General features: G+C 35.9%; 1 protein-coding gene across 5 annotated transcripts in view; it reads left to right on the forward strand.

Annotated features, from left to right (window-relative positions):
- LOC134649970 (putative odorant receptor 85d) overlaps window positions 1-26,253 on the forward strand; it is a 32,384-nt gene extending 6,131 nt beyond the window's left edge. The window contains exons 1-5 of one of the 5 annotated variants that reach the window (XM_063504785.1): window positions 24,117-24,928; window positions 25,007-25,103; window positions 25,182-25,286; window positions 25,661-25,816; window positions 26,113-26,253. In XM_063504785.1, the coding sequence (XP_063360855.1) occupies window positions 24,129-24,928; window positions 25,007-25,103; window positions 25,182-25,286; window positions 25,661-25,816; window positions 26,113-26,178 (1,224 nt within the window). In that variant the 5' untranslated portion in view covers window positions 24,117-24,128 and the 3' untranslated portion in view covers window positions 26,179-26,253. Of the gene's footprint in view, window positions 1-24,116; window positions 24,929-25,006; window positions 25,104-25,181; window positions 25,287-25,660; window positions 25,817-26,112 lie in introns of those variants that run through there. The other 4 variants (XM_063504794.1, XM_063504801.1, XM_063504808.1 and 1 more) reach the window with 4 other exon arrangements.
- The last annotated feature ends 1,268 nt before the right edge of the window (window positions 26,254-27,521 follow it).

Genomic DNA, 27,521 nt, shown 5'->3' on the forward strand with positions numbered 1-27,521 from the left:
GCTTATAACATTCCCGTTCAGTTTTTGTAATACTCCTAAAATTGCATCCGATCCGATCCCTTTGGGACATTGGGAGCTAGGAAAACGATCGTCGACAAAAAAAAATGTAGGTAGGTATAAGTAGTAAGTATATAAATGTTGTAGCTTGCATTTTTTTGGTTTTAAATATAGGTATAAAATATTTTCATGCTCTAAAATCTAAAGTTAGTAGGTAATTAGGGCGAGCGAAGCGAGCCCTATCACTATTCGACAAACTATGCATTCTTGTGGTACACTTTACTGAAAAACTATCGCACTTATAGGTTTGAAATTTAACATAGTAATTTAAATTCATGTCTAGATGTGTTATCAAACATAAAAATATCATTTTATAAACCTAAAAATATAAAATAAAGGAATAACACTTTGTATTACTACTAGCGCCATCTATTAGAAATATTATGAATTAAAATTCGTGCTAATGTACTATGTGCTAACAACGATAAATACAAAAAAGCGGCCAAGTGCGAGTCGGACTCGCCCATGAAGGGTTCCGTATTTAGGCGATTTATGACGTATTAAAAAAAAACTACTTACTAGATCTCGTTCAAACCAATTTTCGGTGGAAGTTTACATGGTAATGTACATCATATATTTTTTTTAGTTTTATCATTCTCTTATTTTAGAAGTTACAGGGGGGGGGGGCACACATTTTACCACTTTGGAAGTGTCTCTCGCGCAAACTATTCAGTTTAGAAAAAAATGATATTAGAAACCTCAATATCATTTTTGAAGACCTATATAGATACCCCACACGTATGGGTTTGATGAAAAAAAAAATTTTTGAGTTTCAGTTCGAAGTATGGGGAACCCCAAAAATGTATTGTTTTTTTTTCTATTTTTGTGTGAAAATCTTAATGCGGTTCACAGAATACATCTACTTACCAAGTTTCAACAGTATAGTTCGTATAGTTTCGGAGAAAAGTGGCTGTGACATACGGACGGACAGACAGACGGACAGACAGACAGACAGACAGACATGACGAATCTATAAGGGTTCCGTTTTTTGCCATTTGGCTACGGAACCCTAAAAAGGGTTAAAATTTTAGATTCTGACCCATCTCGCTTCGCTCGGTTTGATTCCCAATTTAGCAATTAAGTTTCTCTGAATATTGGAACATTCAATCTTGCTGTATATTTGTCGCAGTCGGATCGTATAATCCGCCGTATTACATTACGGCTAGCCGTTTTACAAATCAGGGGCGTTTTGAAATGCGGCGGTTCGACGATTAGCCGGATTGAATACGGCTGAATGAAAATCCGCCGGAATGTATTCGGCGCCATACGTTCTTCAACACGGCTAGCCGTAATGTAATACAGCGAGTCATTAGCCGCCGCTTTGACAGTTTTTAGTTCCCATTTTTAACACTCTAGGCGCTGCCTGACATAACAACAACAAACTATGAAAAACGCTGGGGTGTCCATCAAATCTGGAGTTCGTCAGACTGTTTCTTTTCAAGAAACATTTTCTTCGCAACTTAACTAGACGGAGCCCCGCTTCGCGGGGCCCCTATTTCTGAGCGGTTTGCCCTTCGGGCATCTAAAGCTACCTAACGAACCTAACCTACCTACCTATTGATTTAGTGAGACGTCCATGAAAACATTACACTTTGGGGAAAAAAGCGTAGGTAGGTAAGTAGGTTAGGTTCGTTAGGTAGAGAAGCCCGAAGGGCAAACCGCCCAGAAATAGGAGCCCCGCTTGCGGGGCTCCGTCTATTTAAGTTGTGAAGGAAATGTTTTGGAAAAGAAATACATGTAGTGCGGTGGGACCATGGTAAAAATAAATTAAATTGCAATCATTGTCAAACTCCGGTTACGTAGGCGACCGAAAGAACTGGTCACTCTACAATCTAAATAGTAGATACGATGCGGCTAAACGTAGGCCGCCTTATTGAAGAACGTATCGCAATGACAATCCGGCTAATCGTCGAACCGCCGTATTTCAAAACGCCCCTGTTTTGTAAAACGGCTAGCCGTAATGTAATACGGCGGATTATACGATCTGACTACGACATATTCACTGCGGAGGTCAAATTACTCGTATGTTCTGTCCTGTGACGCCGATGAACTGATCAGTTATGTTGTGTTAGCAAATTTAAATCGGGTATTTTCAGTTCGAGAAACAATTTTAGTGTTACTATTGCTAGGAACTGCCATAATTATAAATAAAGATAAGCATAACTAAGCATATAGATAACTTGTATGGAAACTGCACGCCGACTGCACGCCAATTGCAACGTCGGCGTGCTGTTCAACAAAATGACCCAGAACCCTGACAGTACCTAGTGGAACTCAGGTTTGGTGCAACATAGGCACACGCTGTTTTAGTAATTCGACACGTCTTGATGAGCACTTGGGAGAGCAGTACGGTAGAGCTGAGCTGATGCTGAACCCTGGCTGTACCTAGCGGAACTCAGGTTTGGTGCAACATAGACACACACTGGGTTGGACATCCGACTCGTCATGATGATCACTTGGTAGAGCAGTACCCAAGATAGAGCTGATGCTGAACCCTGGCAGTACCTAGTGGAGCTCGGGTTTAATACAACATATGCACACGTTGTTTTGGTCATCCGACTCGTCTTGATGAGCACTTAGGAGAGTAGTACCCAAGATTGAGCTGATGCTGAACCCTGGCTGTACCTAGTGGAACTCAGGTTTGGTGCAACATAGGCACATGCTGTTTTAGTCATTCGACACGTCTTGATGGGCATTTGGGAGAGCAGTACCCAAGATAGAGCTGATGAGCTGATGCTAAACCCTGGCTGTACCTAGTAGAACTCAGGTTTGGTGCAACATAGATACACGCTGTTTTGGACATCCGACTCGTCAGAATGAGCACTTGGGAGAGCAGTACCCCAGATGCTGAACCCTGGCAGTACCTATTGGAACTCAGGTTTGGTGCAACATAGGCAAACGCTGTTTTGGTCCTCCGAATAGTTTTTTTTGAGCACTTGGGAGATACCCAAAATAGAGCTGTAGCTGAACCCTGGCAGTATTTAGTGGAACTCAGGTTTGTTGCAATATAGGCACACGATGTTTTGGTCATCTCACTCGTCTTGATGAGCACTTAGGAGAGTAGTACCCAAGATAGAGCTGATGCTGAACCCTGACAGTACCTAGTGGAGCTCGGGTTTGGTGCAACATAGACACACGCTGTTTTGGACATCCGACTCGTCTTTAAGAGCACTTAGGAGATACTCACGATAGAGCTGAAGCTGAATCCTGGCAGTATTTAGTGGAACTCACGTTTGTTGCAACATATAGGCACACGCTGTTTTGGTCATCTCACTCGTCTTGATAAGTTTGATAAGTAATAATAAGTTTATGTGCGGAGCAGCATTATTACCGCCAATAGGTGTGCAGACGGGATAGTTTTACGCTCAATTGTGTGGTGTGGACGCATTAATAAATTCAAGGACATTGGCTCGCTGACCCAACATTATGTAGGAAAGCCAGTTGGCTTCGCAGTTGGCAGTCGTACTACGCAAACATATATTCTCTATTGACGTATGGTGTCATATACTGGGGTAATTCCGTAGATGTGCAGTCAACATTTATTTTGCAAAAGAGGTGCATAAGAACTATCTATCGTATGAACTACAGACAATCACTGCAAAATGTTTTCAGGGACAAAGGTTTTCTAACCTTAACTGGCATATATATATACGAACTCTGTAAATTTCTTAAGAGCAACAAGAATTATTTTACAACATTAGCTTCCCTCCGCGACAACCTTCGCTCTCAATATAAGTATAACTTAAAACTGCCTCTAGTCAATAATAAAACTTACGATAAAAGCACATATATTACTGCCATTCGCGCCTTTAATCAGCTTCCAGACGAATTAAAAATGTTAGATGACACAGAGTTTATGCGTAGTTTAAAAAAATGGCTTATAAAGAATGAATTCTATTCTCTCAAGGATTTCTTTGAATTATATTAATATCAATAATTCATACATGCTATGTATGTGTACAATAGTTATGTGTTTCTTAGTTTTAAGTTAGTTTTAAGTGTGCATTGTATACCCGAGTTGGGTTACCGTTGAAACTCACATGTAACTACTATTTAACACCTCTGTAACACGGTTGTACAATAAAGATCTATCTATCTATCTATCTATCTATCTATCTATCTATCTATCTTCCTTACAAAAAATAAGCGCTTATGAAATTGTATATTACGTGTGGATGGTATTGGAAATTTGATTTAGTCGTTTGGACGCGTTTTTAATGGACAAAGTAAAAGTTGTAACAGACAAGCGTACCGGACAGCGACCGGGGTCCAATTGGTAGATATATTTCTTTCTTGCTCTCACTTATAGCTGCGGTCCTTAACGGACTTATTACGTACCCACTCGATCGAACATGGAACAAGCCCCGGACTGCATTCAAAGTCGCGGTCCGGTACGTTTAGGTAAAAAAACTCCGCGAGCCCTTACAAAGCTCTGCTTTTTGCTAGTTATAACACAAACCAAACTTGATAACGCAATTCCTTGTAAAATTAGTTAAAAAAATTATTACACCTTTTTTCTACTTTTAGATTTAAGTGCATGTCTAGACAACAAGCACATTTCACCAATATTCTGCAAGTATGAAAAAACCATATTTTCATTTTAGATAATTTAGCACAACACGTAAGTATTCATTCGGAATGAATGCTCGCACAAAAACGGGAATACTCATAGCAAAATATGAAAATACCTATTCAAAATAATTACCCGGCTACACACGCACACCCAGTATGCCCAATGTTTATTAAGCACAGCGGGAGTTTTCATTAAACAACATATGCATGTCGAAAGTATTTTTAAAAAGGCTTTTGTAAGCTACCCTTTGCCGACAAGAGTTCGCGAAATGCTCTTTTATACTCCAAGAGGATGCCCGTTTTGTTACGTCGAAACCACACCATGCAATAGTATCAAGATCAATAACAGTAAGTTAGTTTATGAGAAGAAAAAAAAAGCGCTGGTGGCCTAGCGGTAAGAGCATGCGACTTGCAATCCGGAGGTCGCGGGTTCGAACCCCGGCTCGTACCAATGAGTATTTCGGAACTTATGTACGAAATATCATTTGATATTGACCAGTTCGCTTTTCGGTGAAGGAAAACATCGTGAGGAAACCGGACTAATCCCAATACGGGCCTAGTTTACCCTCTGGGTTGGAAGGTCAGATGGCAGTCGCTTCCGTAAAAACTAGTGCCTACGCCAGTTACTGGGATTAGTTGCCAAGCGGTCCCCAGGCTCCCATGAGCCGTGGCAAAATGCCGGGACAACGCGAGGAAGATGATGAGTTTATGAGAGATAATGAAAAATTCGGAAATAATACTCAAAATTTAAAAAGTCCTATGAACTTGCGTAGAAATTGATCATTATTCAGTTATCCAGACTAATCAGTAGGTACATAGCTAATTTGCATTTCTTTATAGTTACACGACATAATAACTTATTACCATTTGCAATGAATGATTTAACAACTAAGGTCACAAAAAGTAATTGATTATAATTCTGCCCTCCTAAGCTAAAAACGGGCATCTCAAAAACAAATAAACTTTCAGAATAAGATATTTAGGTACATGTGTACTTTCAATTTTCATTTAAAATACAGGGTTTTAGCTTAGCGAGGCAGTCTGTTGAGTGCCGATGAACATTAAGGTATAGAGAACAATTTTGGTTCTTATGACTTATAACTGACAAACTTTTTAAGCATGTTGAAGCAGCGAAATAGCAAAAAAAAACTGTATCTCTGTATCTCTCTGGCTAAAACTATATACTATGTAAAGGACTCCGAAAACAGGTCTTTAAACAATGTGTGTTTTGTTAACGCGACGCTATTCTGATGAGGGTTCTGCATAAAGCGCGTAATGGTATCTTGTAGAGGACGGAACGTCCTAAATATGTTTATGCTGATTTAAATAAGCTAATGTGATTTCATTTTCAGATTCAAATATATATGTACTAGCTGTTGCCCGCGACTTCGTACGCGTGGATTTGTATATTGGTGGTTATATATTCTACATTAGCTTAGAACATTATGCAGCAAAAGATAGCAGTAGGGACGGTTAATTAAGTATTATACAACTTAATTATTAGATTTGTCTTTCACAACCTGGCTACGAAGTTTCAAGCCCCAAACTGAATAAAATTGTTCTCGATATAATCCCTCTCAACCCCCAGAAGATTTTCAAGTCCACTATGTAATAAAACCTACTACGTATGTAACTACCTATTTACGAAGCTTGAAGTTCCTAATTTTAAATAAAATTTGAACCCTCTACCAACTTTCAACCCCTTTTTAAACCGTTTAGGGGATGATTTTTTAAAAACGCTGAAATCACTTTTCTTGTATTCTAATAATATTCCTTTATACAACGATTCAAGTCCCGCACTCAAATAAATGTTTGACCTGCAAACAAATTTTCAACCCCTTGTTCACCACCTTGGGGGACGAATTATCAAAACTTCTGAAATTAGTTTTCTTTTCTTTTTATAAAATACCTTTTTACGAAGTTTCAAGTTCCTAGCTTTAAATAAAATTTGAACCCTATACAAACTTTCAACCGTTTTTAACCGTTTTAAGGGATGAATCTTTATAAACGCTGAAATTACTTTTCTTGTATTCAATAATATGGCTTTGTACAAAGACTCAAGTCCCGCACTCTCAAAAATATTTAATTTCCATACAAACTTTCAATCTCCTTTTCACCACCTCAGGGGATGAATTTTAAAAAACGCTGAAAAGTAGTTTTCTTCTCTTTTAATGAAATAACTTTTCATGAAGTTTCAAGTTCCTAGCTTTAAATAAAATTTGAACCCTATACAAACTTTCATCCCCTTTTGGACCCTTTTAGGGGATTAATTTTTAAAAACGCTGAAAACACTTTTCTCGTATTCTAAAAATATGTCATTATACAAAGATTCAAGTCCCGTACTTAAAAAAATGTTTGACCTCCATACAAATTTTCAACCCCATTTTCACCACCGTAAAGGATGAATTTTGAAAAACGCTGAAATAAGTTTTATTCTCTTTTAATGAAATAACTTTTTATGAAATTACAAATTCGTAGCTTAAAATAAAATTTAAACCCTTTACAATCTTTCAACCCCTTTTTAACCCTTTTAAGGGACGAATTAAAAAAAACGCTGAAATTACTTTTCTTAAGTTCTAATAATATGGCTTTATACAAAGATTCAAGTCCCGCACCCTCAAAAATATTTGATCTCCATACAAACTTTCAACCCCTTTTTCACCACCTTGCGGTATGAATTTTTAAAAACGCTGAAATTATTTTTCTTGAGTTCTAATAATATGGTTATATACAAAGATTCAAGTCCCGCACTCTCAAAAATATTTGATCTCCATACAAACTTTCAACCCCTTTTCCACCACCTTGGGGGATGAATTTTTAAAAACACTGAAATTATTTTTCTTGAGTTCTAATAATACGGCTTTATACAAAGATTCAAGTCCCGCACTCTCAAACATATTTGATCTCCATACAAACTTTCAACCCCTTTTTCACCACCTTGGGGGATGAATTTTTAAAAACGCTGAAATTATTTTTCATGAGTTCTAATAATATGGCTTTATACAAAGATTCAAGTCCCGCACTCTCAAAAATATTTGATCTCCATACAAACTTTCAACCCCTTTTTCACCACCTTGGGGGGTGAATTTAAAAAAATGCTGAAATTCGTTTTCTTGTTTTATAATTTAATACCTTTTCGCAAAGTTTGAAGGTCCTAGCTTAAAATAAAATGTGCACCCCAAGACAAACTTTCATCCCCTTTTCAACCCCCTTAGGGGTTGAAATTTTAATAACGTTCAAATAATGTTATTTTGCTATCTTATGTTATGCCTTTATAAGAAGTTTCAAAGAATTTGTAATGGATTCCATCTTTCAACCCCTTTTTAACCCTGTTAGGGGATGAATTTTTAAAAACGCTGAAATTACTTTTCTTATTTTCTAATAATATGCCTTTGTACAAAGATTCAAGTCCCGCGCTCAAAAAAATGTTTGATCTCCATACAAACTTTCAACCCCTTTTTCATCACCTTAGGGGATGAATTTTCAAAAACGCTGAAATTAGTTTTCGTGTATTTTAATAATATATCTTTTTACGAAGTTTCAATTTCCTAGCTCAAAATAAAACTTGAACCCCATACAAACTTTCATCCCCTTTTTAACCCCCTTAGGGGTTGAATTTCTCAAAATCGCTTCTTAGCTCTTATACATTTTATAAATGCAATCTAGTGTCCAAATTTCAACTTTCTAGCATTTGTAGTTTCGGCTCTGCGTTGATGAGTCAGTCAGTCAGTCAGTCAGTCAGTCAATCAGTCAGGACACGTGCATTTATATATATAGAAGATTAGAAAAAATTGTATTAAAATTATAATAAAATAACTAAAATTATGGAGTAGATAAGGACGATATTTATTATATTAAAAACTATACCAGCCATAATACATACTTCCACACTTAGATTCGAAATGTGTAGGTACTAAAGGTATTTTTTAGGTTAGGTACTTAGAAATAACCTCCGTATAATATTCTTTACAGTTACTTTATGTATCCAACCTAAACTAAATGTAAGCCGGCTAAGAAGGATCAAACTTATAGCCACATAACGGAATACATAACTTTACATTGCAAGTTCTTATCCTAAAACTTCGAACATATCCAATCAAAGAGGTTTATGATATTACAGTCAAATTTACATCGTAAACACTAACTACGGGGTCTATCAAAATTCCCCAATAGTTTCGCCTTTAAGGATTACCTTTTGTAAACTGAAATGGGACGCAATCATCATCTGCCTACCAGGATTACACGAGGGCGGTGGATTACACACGCTCTCAGATTATTGGCAGAGAGTGGACTAAACAGATCAAATGAAACGGTTCATCAATAACATTTTGATGAATTCTGCCTAAACTGATAAAGAATACCGTAGGCACAGGTCATTTAAGCGCAGGTGCTTGCTTCTGGTATCTCAAAATCTGGAATGAAAGTACAGTATACGAGTATATACCTACTTAGTAATTTAATTACTTACGTATGAAATTATTAAATCGTGAGTGTTTCGATCGTGGCACAGTTGATGTCAATAAAAACGTGTAACGTGAATTAATCGTGTAACTAGCTCGTGCTCGTACGTAATCAGTAAACAACGTATTGTTTGTAGGCTAGTAGGTGTGTAACGTTAGTACAATTATGACTTGGTGACAATACGAATGAAATACGATTATTTAGTATAAAAAAAGGAAACATTTGTATACTTTGCACAAACAATGTAATACAAATTAAGGATTTTATAGCAAATTTGTATCGGTTTGGTTTGTATAGGTTTGAGAGAAGTTTCGCTTCTGCGTTTTGATTGTTCTGCCCCAACTATGTCTTATTATGCCTTAGCCCCGGGGGCAGAGTCCCCTTTGGTCCTCCGCAAATATTCCATATAATCATTCGCTTTTAATTATTATTGCTTAGTGGTGAAGTTTTGTTTGATGTATTGATTAGAATCGTGTTTGTTAGAAGTGCCGGTGGTCGCAGCAATAGATACTGTACTCTCAGGGGGTTGCTTTGTTACACGATGGGTAAGTGGGGATTATCTCATTATTGCTATTACCTACAATAAAATTACATTTTGGTACAGTTTTAAATGCAATTATTTGTAAGTAGGTACTTTTTATAGTATTCTATTTTAATTAAACTAATAAGTTGAATGGGACAAATAGCCAGCATGCACGTCACCAATTAGATTACTATTCAACGCTTGGACATACATATTTATAAAGACGTAGCCAAATCTGGTCACATCCATTTTCACATAACGCTCCAGCAGTTAACGCTCGCTCGTTACATTGAAAATTCTATATTCGAAACGTAAACACATCGGCAACATTGTCGCCAACTAAACCGAGCAACTTTACGAGCGCATAAACATAAAAAACTCATCGGGGCTACGGGACAAAAATATGAAAATGCTCCTAATATAGGTACGCGCATGTGTGGGAATAAAAGTTTTTCCATTTAGCAGTACATTGTCGCGGATAGTATTTCCCTATAGAAGTCATAAACATGATGGTTAGTACTGGCAGGCAGCCGCCCTCCCAGTGAAAGTTCAATTTTACTTCGATTTACTCCGCTCCACGACGACGGAAGAATAATAAATAGGTATGTTGTAAAGAGATGACAGTGTTTTATAGCGGCTAGGATTTTACTGATCCAAATAGGTGATGGTCGATACTAATATGGCAGTAAAAAGGGTTTCAATGTTTAGTACTACCTATATTATTTTAATATCACTGTGCTCTTAAGTCAAAATTTGTGACAAAATCATTTTTTTTGTATCTTTTATCCTGTATATATATATATTTTTTTTAACTTAACTCTTAACTGAACAAAAAAGAACGCCACGCTTTCCCGTCCATTAACAAGTTCAAATTAAGCCTTTAAATTTTAAGTGCGCATTTGTCTTGAAAACGAAGTCTGCTTTTACTTAATAATTTAAAAAAGTAATTCGTATCTTCAACGTTCTATTTAAAGCGAGCTGTACGTATAAGGTACGTATAAATAGTAGAAGAATTTTTAAAACAAAGTATGCAAAACAGGAGCTAAAATAATTGCTTTTATAATAGAGTTTTAGCCTCATAACATAAACATTCCGCGCTACATTCAAGTGAGTGCCTGCCGCAAAATTGAAAGCAATTTTTAATAATTACGTTTGAGCAAAATATTCGAAGGTTGGTGTATCGGGCGTGCTACTCGGGGCAGCAGGAGGCTCAGGCAAAGCTGCGTGAGCAAATAAAGTTACAGCCGAAACGTCCCGTAATGAGAGTTGATTGGATTACTCGGCTTACTCAGCCCCAATAATAATAACCAAAAATGCACGTGGACTCATATTAAATAACTCACTCAATATAAGGTCCTATTTAGACCACTAAACAGAGCCGGCCGCGGTAATAAGGGTTCCGCCCTTAATGCGGCTTCCTGTAAGAGTTTATGGTTATTTTCATTATGTTAAACGTTATGAGTTTAGAAATATTTTCACGATGTACCTATTTGAAATATATTATACAAGAGCACCCTCGCTTACTAAATACGGCATTCGTTGAATGCTTATTAATCGAATAGAGGATTTTGTTAATGTTATTATTGTTAATGTAGTTAATTTTGGATGGTAACAAGGTATTTTCAACGAAGCTTTCTAGAAGAAGTTTTAACTGTGGGTATATTATATTAAAAATTTACACGTTTTGTCAATGTTTATATAGTTCCAAGTTGATATTGCAGAAACAGAAACTTACATTCGGAGTAGATAGTCTTAATATATATGTAGTTATTTGTAAAAAAATAATATGTAGGTACCTATAATATTCTGTTTAAATCTTGTTCTGTTATACTTTATCTCTTATCTTACAACGCCTTTACAAGTAAACTATTATACTTAATAAACGTCAACCTTGTTTTAATGTTTACCATATTTACCACATTACAGACGAAAACAAGCGATATATTTTATAAACGGTGCACCAATTGTAAATAACTTCGCTCCGCAACATTAATACAGAAACGGAGATATTCGCCACGTCGTCGCTTTATATCTTTTGTTTCCGTTTTGTAAAATTTCGCCCCATAACATTATGTTGATGGCGGCAATAACGCTTGAAATATTTACGAATGTAGTAACAAACGAGGCGAGATTTGATAAATAGGCGATACTCGCGCCGGATTGACCGTGCCGGAATAAAGATTAGCTAGCAGACCGCGGCGCCGATCCTTCCACAACCAACCAAACTAAATCCGACTACGTCAATATCTGCGTGAATTTTAGACTTAATCAGTGTGCGGCAAGGTAGAATTTCTACTGACAGATTATTCAAGGTACGAGTTTCAGAAACTTATCGAGGTCTTTTCATTTTTCACTCGTCCGCAATTTGTCTGGGGGCTATTCTGAAGTCCTATTCAAACAAACGACTCGGAAATACGAGTTCTTTTGTTAGTAATCATTGGTTTTTTAGTTTTTATTTTACCCGTTAATATCGCACTCGTTAATATCTCGCTAGTAAATCTCAGATAGGATTTAGTTTGCACCTGCAAACTTTACTAACTGTACTAAGCACCTACGTGCATAAAGTAGGAAAACTTTAAAAAGGCTATTTACCTATAGTTCTCTAATCTCTATATATATAATTATTTATATAGAGGTTATATAGAGATAAGAGAACAATCATTTATATAGATACAGTACAATCGTAAGAAACGGCAGGTACTTAACGAAAAGACTTAATAAAAAAAATATTTAGTTGTGTAAAGCTGATAAAATATGTCTAATTACTATCAATTACATACCTAATTATTTTAATGGGCAGCAAATATTTCAAGTACCTAACTGAACTAGATCGAGAATGTAATGCAACTATGTATTTATACCTGTTCGTTTTGTAGCTTCAAATATTAGATATATTATAATGTATAGGTACTATATTCGGTCATGCGGTCAGTTTATTATATGAAATGTCCAAAGTCTGGCCCTCGATCATTAACAATGGATTTTACCGGATTATATCAGCTCCGCCCGGGCAAGGTCCACTTACCCCACCTTGCGAGTGTCCATTTTGCAATTTGTTGCCCCACGACACACAGCATTCACGAACATTCTATTTTTAGGAAATCTTGGATGTAAAAATCGCAAAAAAGGTAAGTTACCGCAGAAAATTTTATTTTTCAATGTCAGTGTCATTTTGCTGTACAACAACATGAAACGATCGCCTAGTGACTAGCGCTTAACAGTTAGCAAAAAAAACTAGCTTGCAAGTTTTAAACAAATGTACACAATATACATACTTTGTCACTAGGGCTTGCAAATATTCGAAACTTTCAGATATTCGAATATTCGACTTTTTCTGACGACGTATTCGAATATTCGAATAATTATTCGAATATTATAAAAAATAAGAAAAGGAACGAGAAATCGGTTTATTATCGTTTTATTCAAAAGCTTTTTTCACATATTGCTAAAACTAAGGATATTTGGCAGAAATCCACTTAATTTACTAGATTTTATCATCCTACTATTTATAAGATGCCCACATTTATAAAAACAAGTAAAACGCCAAAATTAGACGTATTTAATATTTCTTGATAAAACTTATTATAAATGCGTCGTTGCGTGAAATAATATAACTTTAACCATCCAAACACCTAGGTATGTAAGATATTTTTTTAGTAGATAATTATTTTCCGATTTAAATTAACTTGTCACTCAGAGGCCTGTAAAAAGGCCTTTAATTTCATTATATTTTGAATCTTTATTGACTTTATTTGTTTTGGCAAGTTATTATTCCTAATGGCCGGCTAATTATAATAATATTGGAATATTTAAGGGGAAAAGTTAGTTGAGTTGAGTACTGGGTGGATTATTCGTCAGCTAAAGGTGCATGGTTAGATTACCACGTTGGGCAGGTTTGGTATGATTAAATTTGAGAATTGCGATAAGTGGCATGGTTTAGACTTCAAACATTCGCTTAACGTACGCTTGTACTGGATATACAGAATGACCCTTTAACTTAAAACTTACGCACCTACTTTACCTACTTAAAACCTACCTTTACCTACTTACTTAAAAACTTTACTACTTACTTACTTTACTACTTACTTTACTACTTACTTTACTACTTACTTTACTTACTTAAAACATACTTTTCGATTTCGTTTTCTTTTAAATTGAGTTAGGTTTCACTGTATTCACGAAGTCTATCGAGAGGAATACAGTAAAAATATTATTTTTTCGTATTTGGGTACCTACCGTTCCTCATTCACTGTAAATACCCGTAAAACACACAGAAACTGTAACTACAGCGGATGACATAGATTTTTTTTATAGTAATAAAAAATATTCGAATATTCGAAACCTGAGCGACCGAATATTCGAATATCAAAACAGGTCGAATATTCGACAAATTCGAATATTCGAATATTCGAATTGCAAGCCCTATTTGTCACCTAGCTGTAGGTAGTGACAAAAATGTATCACATGCTTTGATCTCGGACTGTCTAGAACACAAAATGACTTGTGTAATATTTTGCCTATATCTCTTTTAGTCTACATCGCAAACGGTCTAGAACACAAAATGACCACATATAGGCAGGTTAGGTTCGTTAGGTATCTTCAAATGGCCGAAGGCCAAACCGCACAGAAATAGGAGCCCCGCGGCAGCGGGGCTCCGTCGACATCGCGAACGTAAAAATAAACCGACGAAATGTAGGTAAATAAAGGTCTAAATAATTGTAGTCATTTTGTGTTCTAGACCGTTTGCGATGTAGACTAAAAGGGATATAGGCAAAATATTACACTAGTCATTTTGTGTTCTAGACAGTCCGAGACCAACCCATTTTTAGGAGGTTATTGGATTATCGATTCATCCTAAATAATCGATTTTCATATAATATTATATAAGCCCGGGCTTCAAAAAATTATAGGGAATGTAATCAAACGTTACATACGTCACAGATGATATAATACTAGTAGTTTCGATATGTTTCGCGCGCAACTTATCTTGCGCATCCCCTAGCAACGGCTGCATGGAAACCCTTTAAGTCGTGCGTCGGAGCTGACACACACACACACACACACACACACACACACACACACACACACACACACACACACACACACACACACACACACACACACACACACACTTTTGTTTTGTATTATTGCCCATATTCGTAATATAGGTGAGCTCTAGGCAATTTCATGCTAGGCGGCGGTGTGTCCCGGTCAGTTTGGCCTCTGGTCAATTCAATAGGGGCTGTCTAATTAGCCTGCTGTAACAGCGCCCAATTAAAACTAATTTCGCATAGTTACGCTAATAAATACACTTGCTCTTTTGCTTGGATGAGCATGCTCATTTTATTTGAAGAGGTAATGGGTATATCATGTTGCAGGTTCTGTAAAATCAGCACTGAGGTTATATATTACGATAATGTTTGCATTAAGTTGTTAAAATATTTCAATTAATGTTTAAGGGCCTGACTATTCATTGATGCATGAATTTGCATTTGATATACATAGACAGACACACATGAAGAAGAATATGTATAGCATACTAAAGTATAAAGTATTAAACAATAAATTGTTTAATACTTACTAACTAATAACTTCACGCCGAGAAAGAGGGAAAAGTATCTAATAGGAGTAAACATATTTTTTTTTATAACTATATTATAATAACTGTCATAGGGACCATCATCGACGAGAGAGGTATAGTTTGTCGATCAATCTAAACACACTCAGACCACATCTCACTATTCGCCAGTGCCTGGCTACAATATCTTAGCAAATATCACAACAATTGCTCTCCACTTAATGGATGCAGAGTCACGACGCCAATCGGCTCGGCGCGATTTCCCAAAGGACGCCGACTGTCTAATTAGGTATTCGATGCCTATAAATATTCCAATCATTTCTGATTTGCATGAAGCTGCCCGCAACAATTGAAGGACGCATCCTTTTAGAGGAGGAAATTATACTATTGAGGTGGAAAATAAGTTATTGTAAAAATTAAATCATAATTTTTTGGCACTAAGATGAACTATAGTAATAGAGTAATAAAGCAAATAAGTTTTTGGAAAAAAAATCATCTTTTATCGCTGACTGTACTTTTCTTACGACAGACAACTAATACTCATCGAGACAATTCTAAAAACCCCTAATACAATTAGGTTGCGTTGTTTCATCACAGAGTTCCTATGGCCACCTCCTGTCTCCATCATCAGATCAGCTCGATGGTACCATAATATTGCATTGTCACCCGACTTACATGTGTATGCAAAATTTCAGCTCAATCGGAAACCGGGAAGTGGATCAAATTTAACTTGCAAGATTCCATTACATAGTTACATACAGGTCGACCTAATAAAAGCGTGTTAAAAATAAATAGGCATACTTTATTTTTCGGGTATATGACCCTAAGAAACAAAGTTAGACAACCGGGAGACTAAAATTATCATGTGTAAAAGAAAAGGAACACATAGGAATAATGGCATTGTGACAGTTTTGGGGTCCAATCAAACCAGAGGTCGTCACGTGAAACAAAACCTATTTTCGGAGTAAACAAAGCAGAAACATATCAAACATCAATATGCAGACGACATCAAACAACTACAAAGACTCAATTACGTATCGTTCTTATAGTTACCGTCCCTTATTACGACCGCGAAATGAGGCAATTTCGCGGACAAAAGGAGGCCCCTCGACCAGCGGCGATTCAAAAGTTTCCATTTGACGGGCTGACGTGGACACCCCAGCTGTCCAGTTTATTGAATTTGGTCCTGTCTGTAGGATAGCCACACGTTTATTGTTCTGTCCGAGCTGATTAGGGTGCGCATTGTTACAGGTATGCAACCAAATATTTCGGGTATAATTTAATTATGTGAGGAGTTTATGATTGAAAATTGAAATAGTTTGTGTGATATTGAGACAAGAGGCCGTTGGTGGAGTTGATTAAGCCGTTCCATCTAACGCCGAGATATTTATTACATAAAGCGATATGACTACATTCTTAGTCGTGTTGTTGTAAACTTTTATTGTCTATTTATGACTAATCAGCACGAGTAAAGATTTAGAATAGGTACCTAAGTAACTTATACTATGTTTAATACTGGGTTAAACCCAGTATAAAACAAGCAATTTACACTTTATTGCCAAAAATCTTTATTTCTGCACCATCGTGTCTTAAGGAAGTTCGGAATATTGTTATAGAAGCAAGTAGCAGTTTAAGTACCTACTGAAAATTAAGTTTCTTACAGAGCTTGGTCTCTCTCCTATGATTTTCACGTAATACCTATTTGATTGTTTCTTTTTATCTCAATGTAATTTATTCAGTTAAATTCAAGTCAATTAATTAATTAATTCACTGAGTATAGAACATATGTCCCTCTATAATAATAGTTCTTTAACACACAACTAACTTAAGGTACTTAAGAATTTAAGTGATATAATGATTATAGAATAATAAATCTGTTAGTGGACGTGGAAGGCATTGTCAGACGTTTCCGTCCGTTTTTCACCGCGTGGGCACATATAACATGATATCAGACTTTCGTCTCTAGGGGAGGTATCAAATAAGCACTCACCAAATTTCACCGTTGACCGCATCGCACGAAGATAGTTGACCAATTAATTATTATGTTCCGTTTTTGACCGCATTCTCCGAATAGTTATTTTATTGAGCATCCCCTGCGGCCGAGAGGTTATTTATGATGGTGCCAGCGATTTCAGCAGAGCGCATACCGAAGTTATTGGTTCATTATAATCATTATATTATATGTACGTCTATTTTTTAGGTTATGTTTGTGCAAATAATAAAGAATACTTTGATGTTTAAAATATTAGTAAATTATGTTTTGAGTTTGTTACATTAGGTTAGGAAACATTTCGACTGTTCACCTATCAGTCAATAATGTAGGTAGGTACCTGATTTAAAATACCAAATAAAAAGTAAATTAAAAGAAACTGTTTTTATACTCGTATCTGTAGTGCGGGAAATAGGAAATTTGCAACGAGTTGCGAATTACCTACCTATATTCGCACATGTATCGTACAACATTTTACAGTACCTAGGTAGTCTAGGTACCCTTTAAATGTGCGGTAAAGTAGCACCATATGGTACTGTAAAATATATTTACTATAATTTTCTCTTTTTATCCATCACACACGGTGATATCTATTTCATAAGGAAAATTTATTATAGCAGTCATGCGTCCCTCTTCGTCGGCGGCCATCCGTTAGCTTAATGTGAGCAATATGTCGTTCTGGAATGACACCACACGAGATTTAACAGTATGTATTTAATTCAGTCAAAAGAAATCCATGCCTCTTATTCCGTCGCTTTATTGGTTAACTTAGATGTATCAATAGTTACCTAGTTGGATTTAATTTGCTTTTAGTGAATATTGTATCTTGTTTTTTTTTCTTACAAATAAAATTTATTTTAAGTCTGTATGCTGCTCGTGTAAATACAAGCACGACAACGCCCATGGCATCATAGAAAATAATTTATTTTTACTTACATTACATATAATTTATTAATAACAAAGAATAGTAATAGTAATTAATTTACCAATTTTCCTACTGGTAGGCATTAGGTACCTACTCGTATCTTAGCGTTACCTACGCCGTAACCTTGAAAGTGAGTGCTTACTTTTTCTTGCGTAGTTGATCATTTCGTTGGTACCAACGATTCAATACTACACAGCTCTACTTTCAATAGGTACTAATTTTTTTTTTTAATTGGGTATCCAGATATAGAACAATTAAATTGACACTAGCGGGAATGTATTTAATTACCGCGTTATGCCTACTTAATTAACAAAATGACTTTTACTTAAAGTGCCATATTTTTACAGAAATAAAAACATATTTATTACATTTTCAGTTTACTATTTCTAATTCTGAATATGATTCTAAACTGAACTTGCACTATTCAAGCGGTATCACGTAGATAGGACTTTATTAAAGTTTAAAGGTTGCCATTACTCATGAGGTCGGGATGGTCGCGGTTGATTCCCCACATGTAATAGACGCAATAAATTTGGACTATTTTATTGGCTATTAAAATACTTAATGGAACTGTTTCGTGTCCTGCCTGAAACTATACGTGCAAGTTTGCAGGTATATTGCCCTGAAATATTAATGACAGTCCACTTATTTCATTGAAACTGTTGGATAACTTGTAATTATGGTATTTTCATATCGGTCTTATATCTTACTTTCAAGTAGATACGAGAAATAAATACCTATATGCTAAGATAAACTTTTTGTGGCAAAAAAAAGTAATCTCTGGGGGCACGGCAGTGCCCCCGCCAAGTCGAGCAAAACAAATAGGCACGGCCGTACCATCCTTTTCTCGAAGCGATTCAGGCCATTTTCGACGTCCTGTAATTTTGTGCTGGCTGAAGCTAGAACCCTGAATTTTCAGTAATATATGTATAGGGCTTAACATGCTTAAGATATATTCTCAAAAACATTCAATTTGAACTAGTAGTTTAAGAATTATTGTACGTCAAAGTTCCTTATTTTCGACACTGACACACTCACTCACTCACTCACTCACCTACGATCATCATAATTCTAAGGTACTTATAGTATACCCACAAGCTTCAAATTTTAAACATAAGTAGTTTTCAGCTTATCAAGTCATAGAAAACCTAAAAATATTGCAATATCAGTCACGTTTTGAAGATCTAAGAACTGCATAAATAAGTTTGTAATCCCATATAAATATATGCTATTACAACGTTACTGTTGCAGTTCCTACAAATAGTAGGTAAAGTAAAGGTACACTACGATGTACGATGTGAGTATGAATGAAGAGGTGTTTCTTTATGATATGTGTACACATAGTACGGGTATGAGTACCCGAAAAGAAGGACTGCCTACAAAAAGAGATGAGATCCCATCAAAAACATTACATGTAAAAAGGTGCAAGTTTCGCAACGCTTCTACTACAAAAAAGTTTTGAGATGTAATGTGAAACCAAGTCGATTATTTTAATCAGTGCCAGGGGGTGTTAAAACTGTATCAAATATATATCTTTAATTTGTAATACATATAATGACTTGGCAATCGCACATAATGCTTTACTCGTACCGTACTCGTAAATATGTGTAATGCTCGAACTGCAATTAACGCTAGCGTTATGTTCAATTAGAAATATTTTTAATAGGTGACGATGATCCTTATGTCATTATGCAGCCGTGCGATGGCCAAGTTATTATACGTATTACAAATTAAAGATATATATTTGATACAGTTTTAACACCCCCTGGCACTGATTAAAATAACCGACTTGGTTTCACATTACATCTCAAAACTTTTTTGTAGTAGAAGCGTTGCGAGACTTGCACCTTTTTACATGTAATGTTTTTGATGGGATGTATTAATTAGGAAAATAGGATAAGTAAATCTATATACATAACTCAAAGCATTATAGAAGTCGTACAATAGTATTTTATGCAACCGTTGTTTAAGGGCCACCCCACATCTAGCGTCTTTCGAGCGTCGGCGTCTGGTCAGCGCTATGGAAAATGACGTCTCTGCGCTGTTGCGTCGACGTTGCATCGAGCAGCGGCCATAGAGTTGTAGATGCCGACGCTCGAAAGACGCTAGATGTGGGGTGGCCCTAAGAGAGATCAAAAAAGGTGAGTGGCGATGGCGTGAGTAACAATTTGAGGCTAAGCCGAAAATTGTTAATAAAGACGCCACGAGTATTTTTTGACTCACAACAGTTAAACAACGTTTCATACAATACTTTTTCTACGACCAAGCACTTACTTTGAAATAAAATCTGGGGGCACGGCAGTGCCCCCGCCAAGACGAGCACAGCGAAGCGCAAGGGCACTACCTACCTTTTCTCGAAGCGCTTCGTCGTTTTTTTGAACCCTCTTAACTTGGGTTTGGATTATACCAGATAAACAAAACTCTCGGGATATATAACTTTTTGTCAGTGCGAGCCTTATGGTTTCGTCTTGGCAACATTTTACATGAAAATGTTTTTGGTGGGATTGTATATTTTACAAATATTTTTCATTCAAGAAGTAGCAAAAATGGAGGGTACGGGCGGAACAAGAATGAATGAAATTAAAAAAAACTTGTCTATGATTCACTTATTTGTCAGAGATGACAAATAAGGTTGGCAACAATATATTTCATTCAATATTTTTTAAGTGGTCATTACACGAAGTATCGAAAAATTGCCAAAAAGATACTGCGTGTATGCACAAATGCTTTTTTGGGGAATAGACTAAGACTTGTCTTGACAACTATAAGGTAGGGTTTTAAAGGTGTGTGCACGACCCTTTAAATGACAAATAAAAGTACGGGAGTAGAAAAAAGTTATAATACTTATAATAATCCTTTGTAAATCAATGGCCCATGTGAACCAGCGTAATCAACTTAATTAAATTTACCGTCAGCAATAGGATAACAATCCGTTGAGTTCCTGGCACGCGTGGATTTGCAAGGATTTCCATCAAATTAAACACCGTCTTTGCCCAACTATTTATAAAGATTCCGCGGGGGCGCCATTCATGGGAAATTGACGTGTGGACTTGTAGAGTAGGGCTGAGCGAGTCTGATGTTTTATTCTTAAAAAAACCTGTATAATTCAAGTTATATTTAAAAGTAATATGTAAGTAATTTTCGTCTAAATAATTTTAAATACCAGTAAAAAAATATTAATTTTGATGTGATATATACAAATCCCTAGCGTCTAAAATCGCAATCGCATGAATTTCCGTTAGGTAATTTGACGTTCGAAACCGAAAATAAGTTCTGCAGACATCTGCTTAAACTATTTATCAGGGGCTTTTTACTTATCTTTTGTTGTTAAATTGTTTTTACCTTTCATTCATGACTGATATTTTATCATGAACTTAAGAGTGAATGTCTTTTCGGTACTCTTTCCAGCTTTGTCTATCTTGCGCCAACTCTTGGACCGTTTGGTACGACATGCATGACCCCTACTTTTTCTTTCACTTGATCTAAGTAACTGCATCTGGGTTTTCCTCTACCTACTTAGTTTTTTTTTTCATTAAAATTTCAATGTTCAGACATTATTTTTTCAAGAGTAGGTAAGTTAATTGGTTACGGTGGCATATAACATCAATAGGTACGTAATTAAACAGGTAGGTATTTATTTTCATAAGCGCATTGTAATTATGCCTACTTGAATAAACGTTTTTTATCTTTATATCAATAAATAGGTATACAAGGCGGTAATTCAATACATAAATACATTTTTATCTTTTCACAGCATTTTAATTAACGCATAGTTTTTATGCTTTCGCTTCAATGTTTATTTGTGTCAGCCCTGTCGGAAAAAGCTCTTGCCTCAACCCCCATTGTGCCGATCGAGAGGTACACATCTACCTCATAACCTTCGCCCCGTCCTATTATTCTTTCTGACGTCTTCATTTCGCAGGGAACTTTCTTACCAATAGAGAGCTGATACAACGTGCTTGGGTTTTACATTCATGCGAAGAGGTATATTAACTGTTTCTGCAAAAGAGTCAAGTCTATAATTTTTACATGAAATTGTTTTGTTCCCAAAGATTAGTAACTCAAAATCTAACATCAAAATCATGATTTTTAAATAGGCATTTTTTCACACTATCAGTGAGATTATATTTATCGGGTTTTCTTTAAATGTTCAATCGTTACGACTATTTTAACTGCATATAATTTTGGACACTAAATATCAATCTCTCTATTGTGAACGTTAAAAAAACTCAGACAGACTGGATGTGTAAATACGCGTATTTGATGTGAAAACTACTCTATATAGTTTTGTTTTAATACGCAAACGTATTCTATTGCGTGTGGATAAGAATACACATAAAGGGCCCGAACACGGCCCTGCATGATACTTCCAATTTACGTAGACCCCTTTCAGATCAATGCATCTTTCTAAGGTTCTTGTTACGTTTGAGAGTGGAGTATAGGTGAGAGGTCCTTTCTAATTTGGTCGTGATTTCACAACAATTGAGCACGTAAGGACGCATTTTATATGGATTCCAAACGCATTCCGCAAATGATCACAATTTGAAGATAAATGTGATTTGCTTCGCAATTTCAATGAACCGGTGTACTCGTACCTACCTACTATTCTAATACCGTAATATTTTTTACGAGATAAGAAAATGGATAGATTTGTTTGACGAGCGCAATGTCAGTTCCATATTGTAGTATAAATCAAGATCTTTGAGTAATAAGTAAGTAGGTACCTATTTTAGCACAACTACATCATGATAAAGTATAACATTTAACTAAGTACAAATAACTAAATAGTGCTCAATCAAATAATTTACAATTAAATTAATGCATTGACTTGAGTAATCTTCAAACAAGCCAGTAGGTTGAATTTGAGTGCAAATATTTCGTTCACCCACAGCAAATAAGTAAAGGGAAAAGCCCCACAAAAGCCTACGTGCATTAGCATGAAGTGGATGACATACTCTCCTCGGATTAATCCCATATTAGTCATGCATCAAAGGACTCCCAACGGGAACGGCATTGTGGAACGCCTCCGACTCAGCGGTGAACAATACGTCAAATTATTAAGCAATCGTAACGTTTGAGTACTTCTTGACCCATTTCTGTCCATATTAAATTACAGCTAATCTGCTTGTCGGGAGTAAAGCCTACAGGGGCGGAATAAGAGCCAGTTCAATGAAACAAATAATTGACTGTTAATCACGTTTAAGTATAGGCCATAAGACATTGACTGACAAAGTTGATTTATCTACTGGCTTCAGGCTATTTTTATGCAAGATAACTCAAATCTGAAATAATAGGCACGTATCACATACGTTATCAATATCTGGGTGACCGAGCTTCGCTCGGAAAACATATAATAACTCGGAAAAGCGCGTTTTCCCAGAGATAAGACCTAGCTAGATCGATTTTTCGCCCCCGAAAACCCCTACATACCAAATTTCATCGAATTCGTTAGAGCCGTTTCCGAGATCCCCGAAATATATATATATATATATATATATATATATATATATATAAATAAATAAATAAATAAACAAGAATTGCTCGTTTAAAGGTATTAGATTCGTTACCTTTAGTATTTTATTTCATTAGTAACATATTATTATAATCGATTTCTCTCTCTCGATCTTCGATTAGCAACTCAGTCCGTAAGTAAATAGCAGAAAGGAATGTATTTAACATATATTTGTATTTTAACTTTTTGTGTGTATGTGTAAACCGTCTTATACCTTTATACCTATCATATGATAAGTAGGTAATTTGCTTCCTGCTTGACATATGATGGCATTGACGGCTAGTCTTTGATCATTTACTTAATCCTACTATTTACAAGTGACCGTAATAGAGACACAGGATTCTTTACAGCATACGATAAGAAAATAATGATTCAGTATTTTTTTAAATACAGTACTGTCGCAATTTTTTGAATCGCACACTGTAATATGCCTTGAATTTAATTTCTCAATACCTACTACCAAGACTAAGCCTAGTCGTTTTACAGTCATTACCTCTTCGGATACCAACCATGTCTTCTACTGGGAAAGAAGAATTTCTTGCTGGAATAGAATATTTAAGTGTCATCACTTCGAGAATATTCTTGTACCCCTTCTTGGGTAGATCAAAAACTAAGCTTCTTTGTTATCATTTCATTTGTTTCCTAATCATTTTTGCGTCTTTTCAACAGTTCGTTTTTTTGTGTGTTTCCAAACTGAACAGTTTTCTTGATATTGTCAATATCGCACCAAATATTGGAGTTTGCGCGATGTCCGTTACTAAATATATAAAAGTAAATAGTAACAAGGAATTATACAATTTAATATTTGTTCATTTCCGTACAGATATGTGGGATATCGTCTCCGAAAAATGTCCGGAAAATGTAAAAGTTTTGAAAAGATATCAGAAAATTATAGATTTCATTACAATGTGGTTTGTTTACTACGTCGTTCCGTTAATTTTGATCGTTACATCGTTCCCGATTCTAATTATGTATTACGATAACATGGTCCTTGGAAAGGAACTCGAGCACCGTTATCCTTTCGAAGCCTGGTACCCTTTTGACAAAGTAAAGTGGTATTACGCTGCTTACGCATGGGAAAGCTTTATTACGGGGCTTGTTGTTTGTATTTACACATTTTCAGACCTCATAAATGTATCGTACATAGCTTACGTCTGCTTAGAATTGAAACTTCTTGGTACTCACCTGAAAGAGCTCATAGGACCTGAGGACATAAAACAATTGAAAAGATCACAGAACGCTTCGGCTATTCATTACAAAATTAGACATAAACTAAGGGGAATTATAATAAAACATAATTTCTTAGCAAAGTAAGGTACTTTTTTTACAATTTTACAAATTTGGTTTTAGCTTCATCTTGTTGAACATAATTATTTTTATATTTTCAGCATCTCATCGCAGCTAAACATTGTTTTTGGAGATATAATGCTTGTTAATTACACTTTTGGATCCGTGTTTATTTGTCTCACTGCTTTTACGTTTACGGTAAGAAATGTTACCTAATAACGTCATCTTTTTCTTTAGCTTTTAGGTGCCGAATATTAATAAGTCTTTATTTCTCAGGTTACCGATGAACTTTACAGTGCTTTGCGCTGTTTTTTCTTTCTTATTTCATTGGTAATTTCAATGCTCAATCAATGTATCATAGGGCAATGCGTAAGTGATCACGTAAGTAACATTTCAAATGTTAGTTTTTATCACGCTTTTAATGGTAAATAATTAATATATCATATCTAATTTAATACTTAATTGAAACGTATAAATCTAGGGGCGAATTTAGAAACGTAAGTAATACGTTGACTTCTAAAAATGTGTAGGTACCTAGTAGTACGTTTCACTATTTTAAACGTTTATTTATATCTCCTTTTGACAATAAATCCTTGAATATTGGTCGATTTATACTAACAGTTCATTATGTACCTACAGCTCTCAAAGGCCATAACCCAAAATACTATTCTGCTTACCTTTTTGGAGCGCCTTCAGTTTATTTTTAATCATTCGTTTGTTTACTTCGCTATTAAATTCGCTGGTGTTTGTTTTAGAGCGAGCAACTAGCCCAGGCTCTCTACGATTCCAAGTGGACGTATGGCGACAGACGAACGAGACAGTTGGTCCTCATGCTCATCATGCGTATGCAGAAACCCTTCCAGCTTACTGCTAAGGGATATATCGCCATGAATCTTGACACGTTCACCACTGTAAGTTGTATAGTCGTATATAAAAAAGACGGTTCTAGGATTTCATTACCTATCCGTTTTGCAAAATTTTATACATTAGTCCATATAACACTTTAAACTCTCGCGTTCACGCGGGACGCTAGTCTTCCGTGACCACAGCTAGTGCAACCTGGCTGAAACTTCGGAAAAAAGGTAAAATAATGAAATTTAATCGCGTTAAACCCGTTAATGACATTCATTAGACCATAGATATAGGCACCTACTCCGTATTGAAAAATACACAATAAAATAGAAACTTTACCCGACCTTTGTTACAGATTTGCAGCACATCATATCAATTCTTCAATCTTCTTCGCACCATGTATGATCCTAAAGTAAATTAAATCTGTGTTTGTATTTTAAACCTCACCTAAGTAAGCATTGTAGTCTGCAGACGTAAAATAAACAAAAGCCAACAAGTAGTAGTATGTGTTTCATTTGAAAATGCATTTTTATTTTACCAATGTGTACCTAACTATAATCTGACATTCATTCGTCCGCGTAGAAGTACTTATTACTTATATTAAAACTAGGGTTTGCACGACGGATCCGAAATGTATGGGAAGATCCGCGGATCCGGATCCAGATCCGGATAATTTCATACATTTCGGATCCGGATTGCAAACCCTAATTAAAACCTTCAGCCCCATTCTCATTTTCTTACTAAAAATCGAAGGTATACAACAAGTACATATTTATTTGAGTAAGTAATGTTTAGTTTCCTAAATTATTTACGTCCATAAAAATGTACTTGAATTTCAATTTCATGCTCGCCCGGTTCGAGCCTACGACGCTACGCTCTGTGCGGGCTGCAGCTACATTTGGCAACGGTCTCGATGCCATCTTGTCTTTATTGCGTCAATAACAAGCAAATGTCCATTGACAGTTAGAATTTTATATTGCGAACCTGGCTTATTAAAACGATTCTGATATTTTCCCGACAGTTATCCTTCACTACATAGTATAAAACAAAGTCGCTTCCCTGTCTGTCTGTCTTTATGTATGCTTAGATCATTAAAACTACGCAATGGATTTTGATGCGGTTTTTTTTAATAGATTATGTATAATTTCTTAACCCCTGCGAAGCTCGTGATTGGTTAATTATAGTTTTGATTAGTTAAAATTATATGTTATATATATACGTCAAACTATAGGTAACTTTTTTTTTTACATTTTTAAGTTACGAAGTTAATACACTTCATTGAGTAGCCAAACCGAAACCTTTAATAATAATCCAGTTTATGTTTACCTACGGTTATGTAAGACGGCACGGTTATGCTACGCCAGCATTACCTGCTGATGCAGTGTTACGGCGCGACGTTGCTGCCGACTGCATTGCTGCCGCAAATGTCCAAATCAATGTTTCTAGCTGCAATTTTTTACCTTTGCAGCAGCAGCGCAATCGGCAGTAATGTTACGCCACGGTAAATGCTACGTTATCAATACACAAGACAAATTTATTTTACAGTACATATGGTGCTACTTTCCCGAACTAGGGCACGAAATAGCACTTTCCGTGCGTATGTCGAAAGTTTAAAGTGCCATATGTACTGCAAAACGTTGTACGATACAAGTGCGAATAGGTAATTCGCAACTCGATGTCGATTTAAAACACTCCCTTCGGTCGTGTTTTAATGTATCGCCACTCGTTTCGAATTTCTTCTTTTCCGCACTTGTATAGTAATAG

The sequence above is a fragment of the Cydia amplana genome, chromosome 1 (genome assembly GCF_948474715.1).
Source record: "Cydia amplana chromosome 1, ilCydAmpl1.1, whole genome shotgun sequence".
In the NCBI taxonomy this organism is placed as follows: Eukaryota; Metazoa; Arthropoda; class Insecta; order Lepidoptera; family Tortricidae; genus Cydia; species Cydia amplana.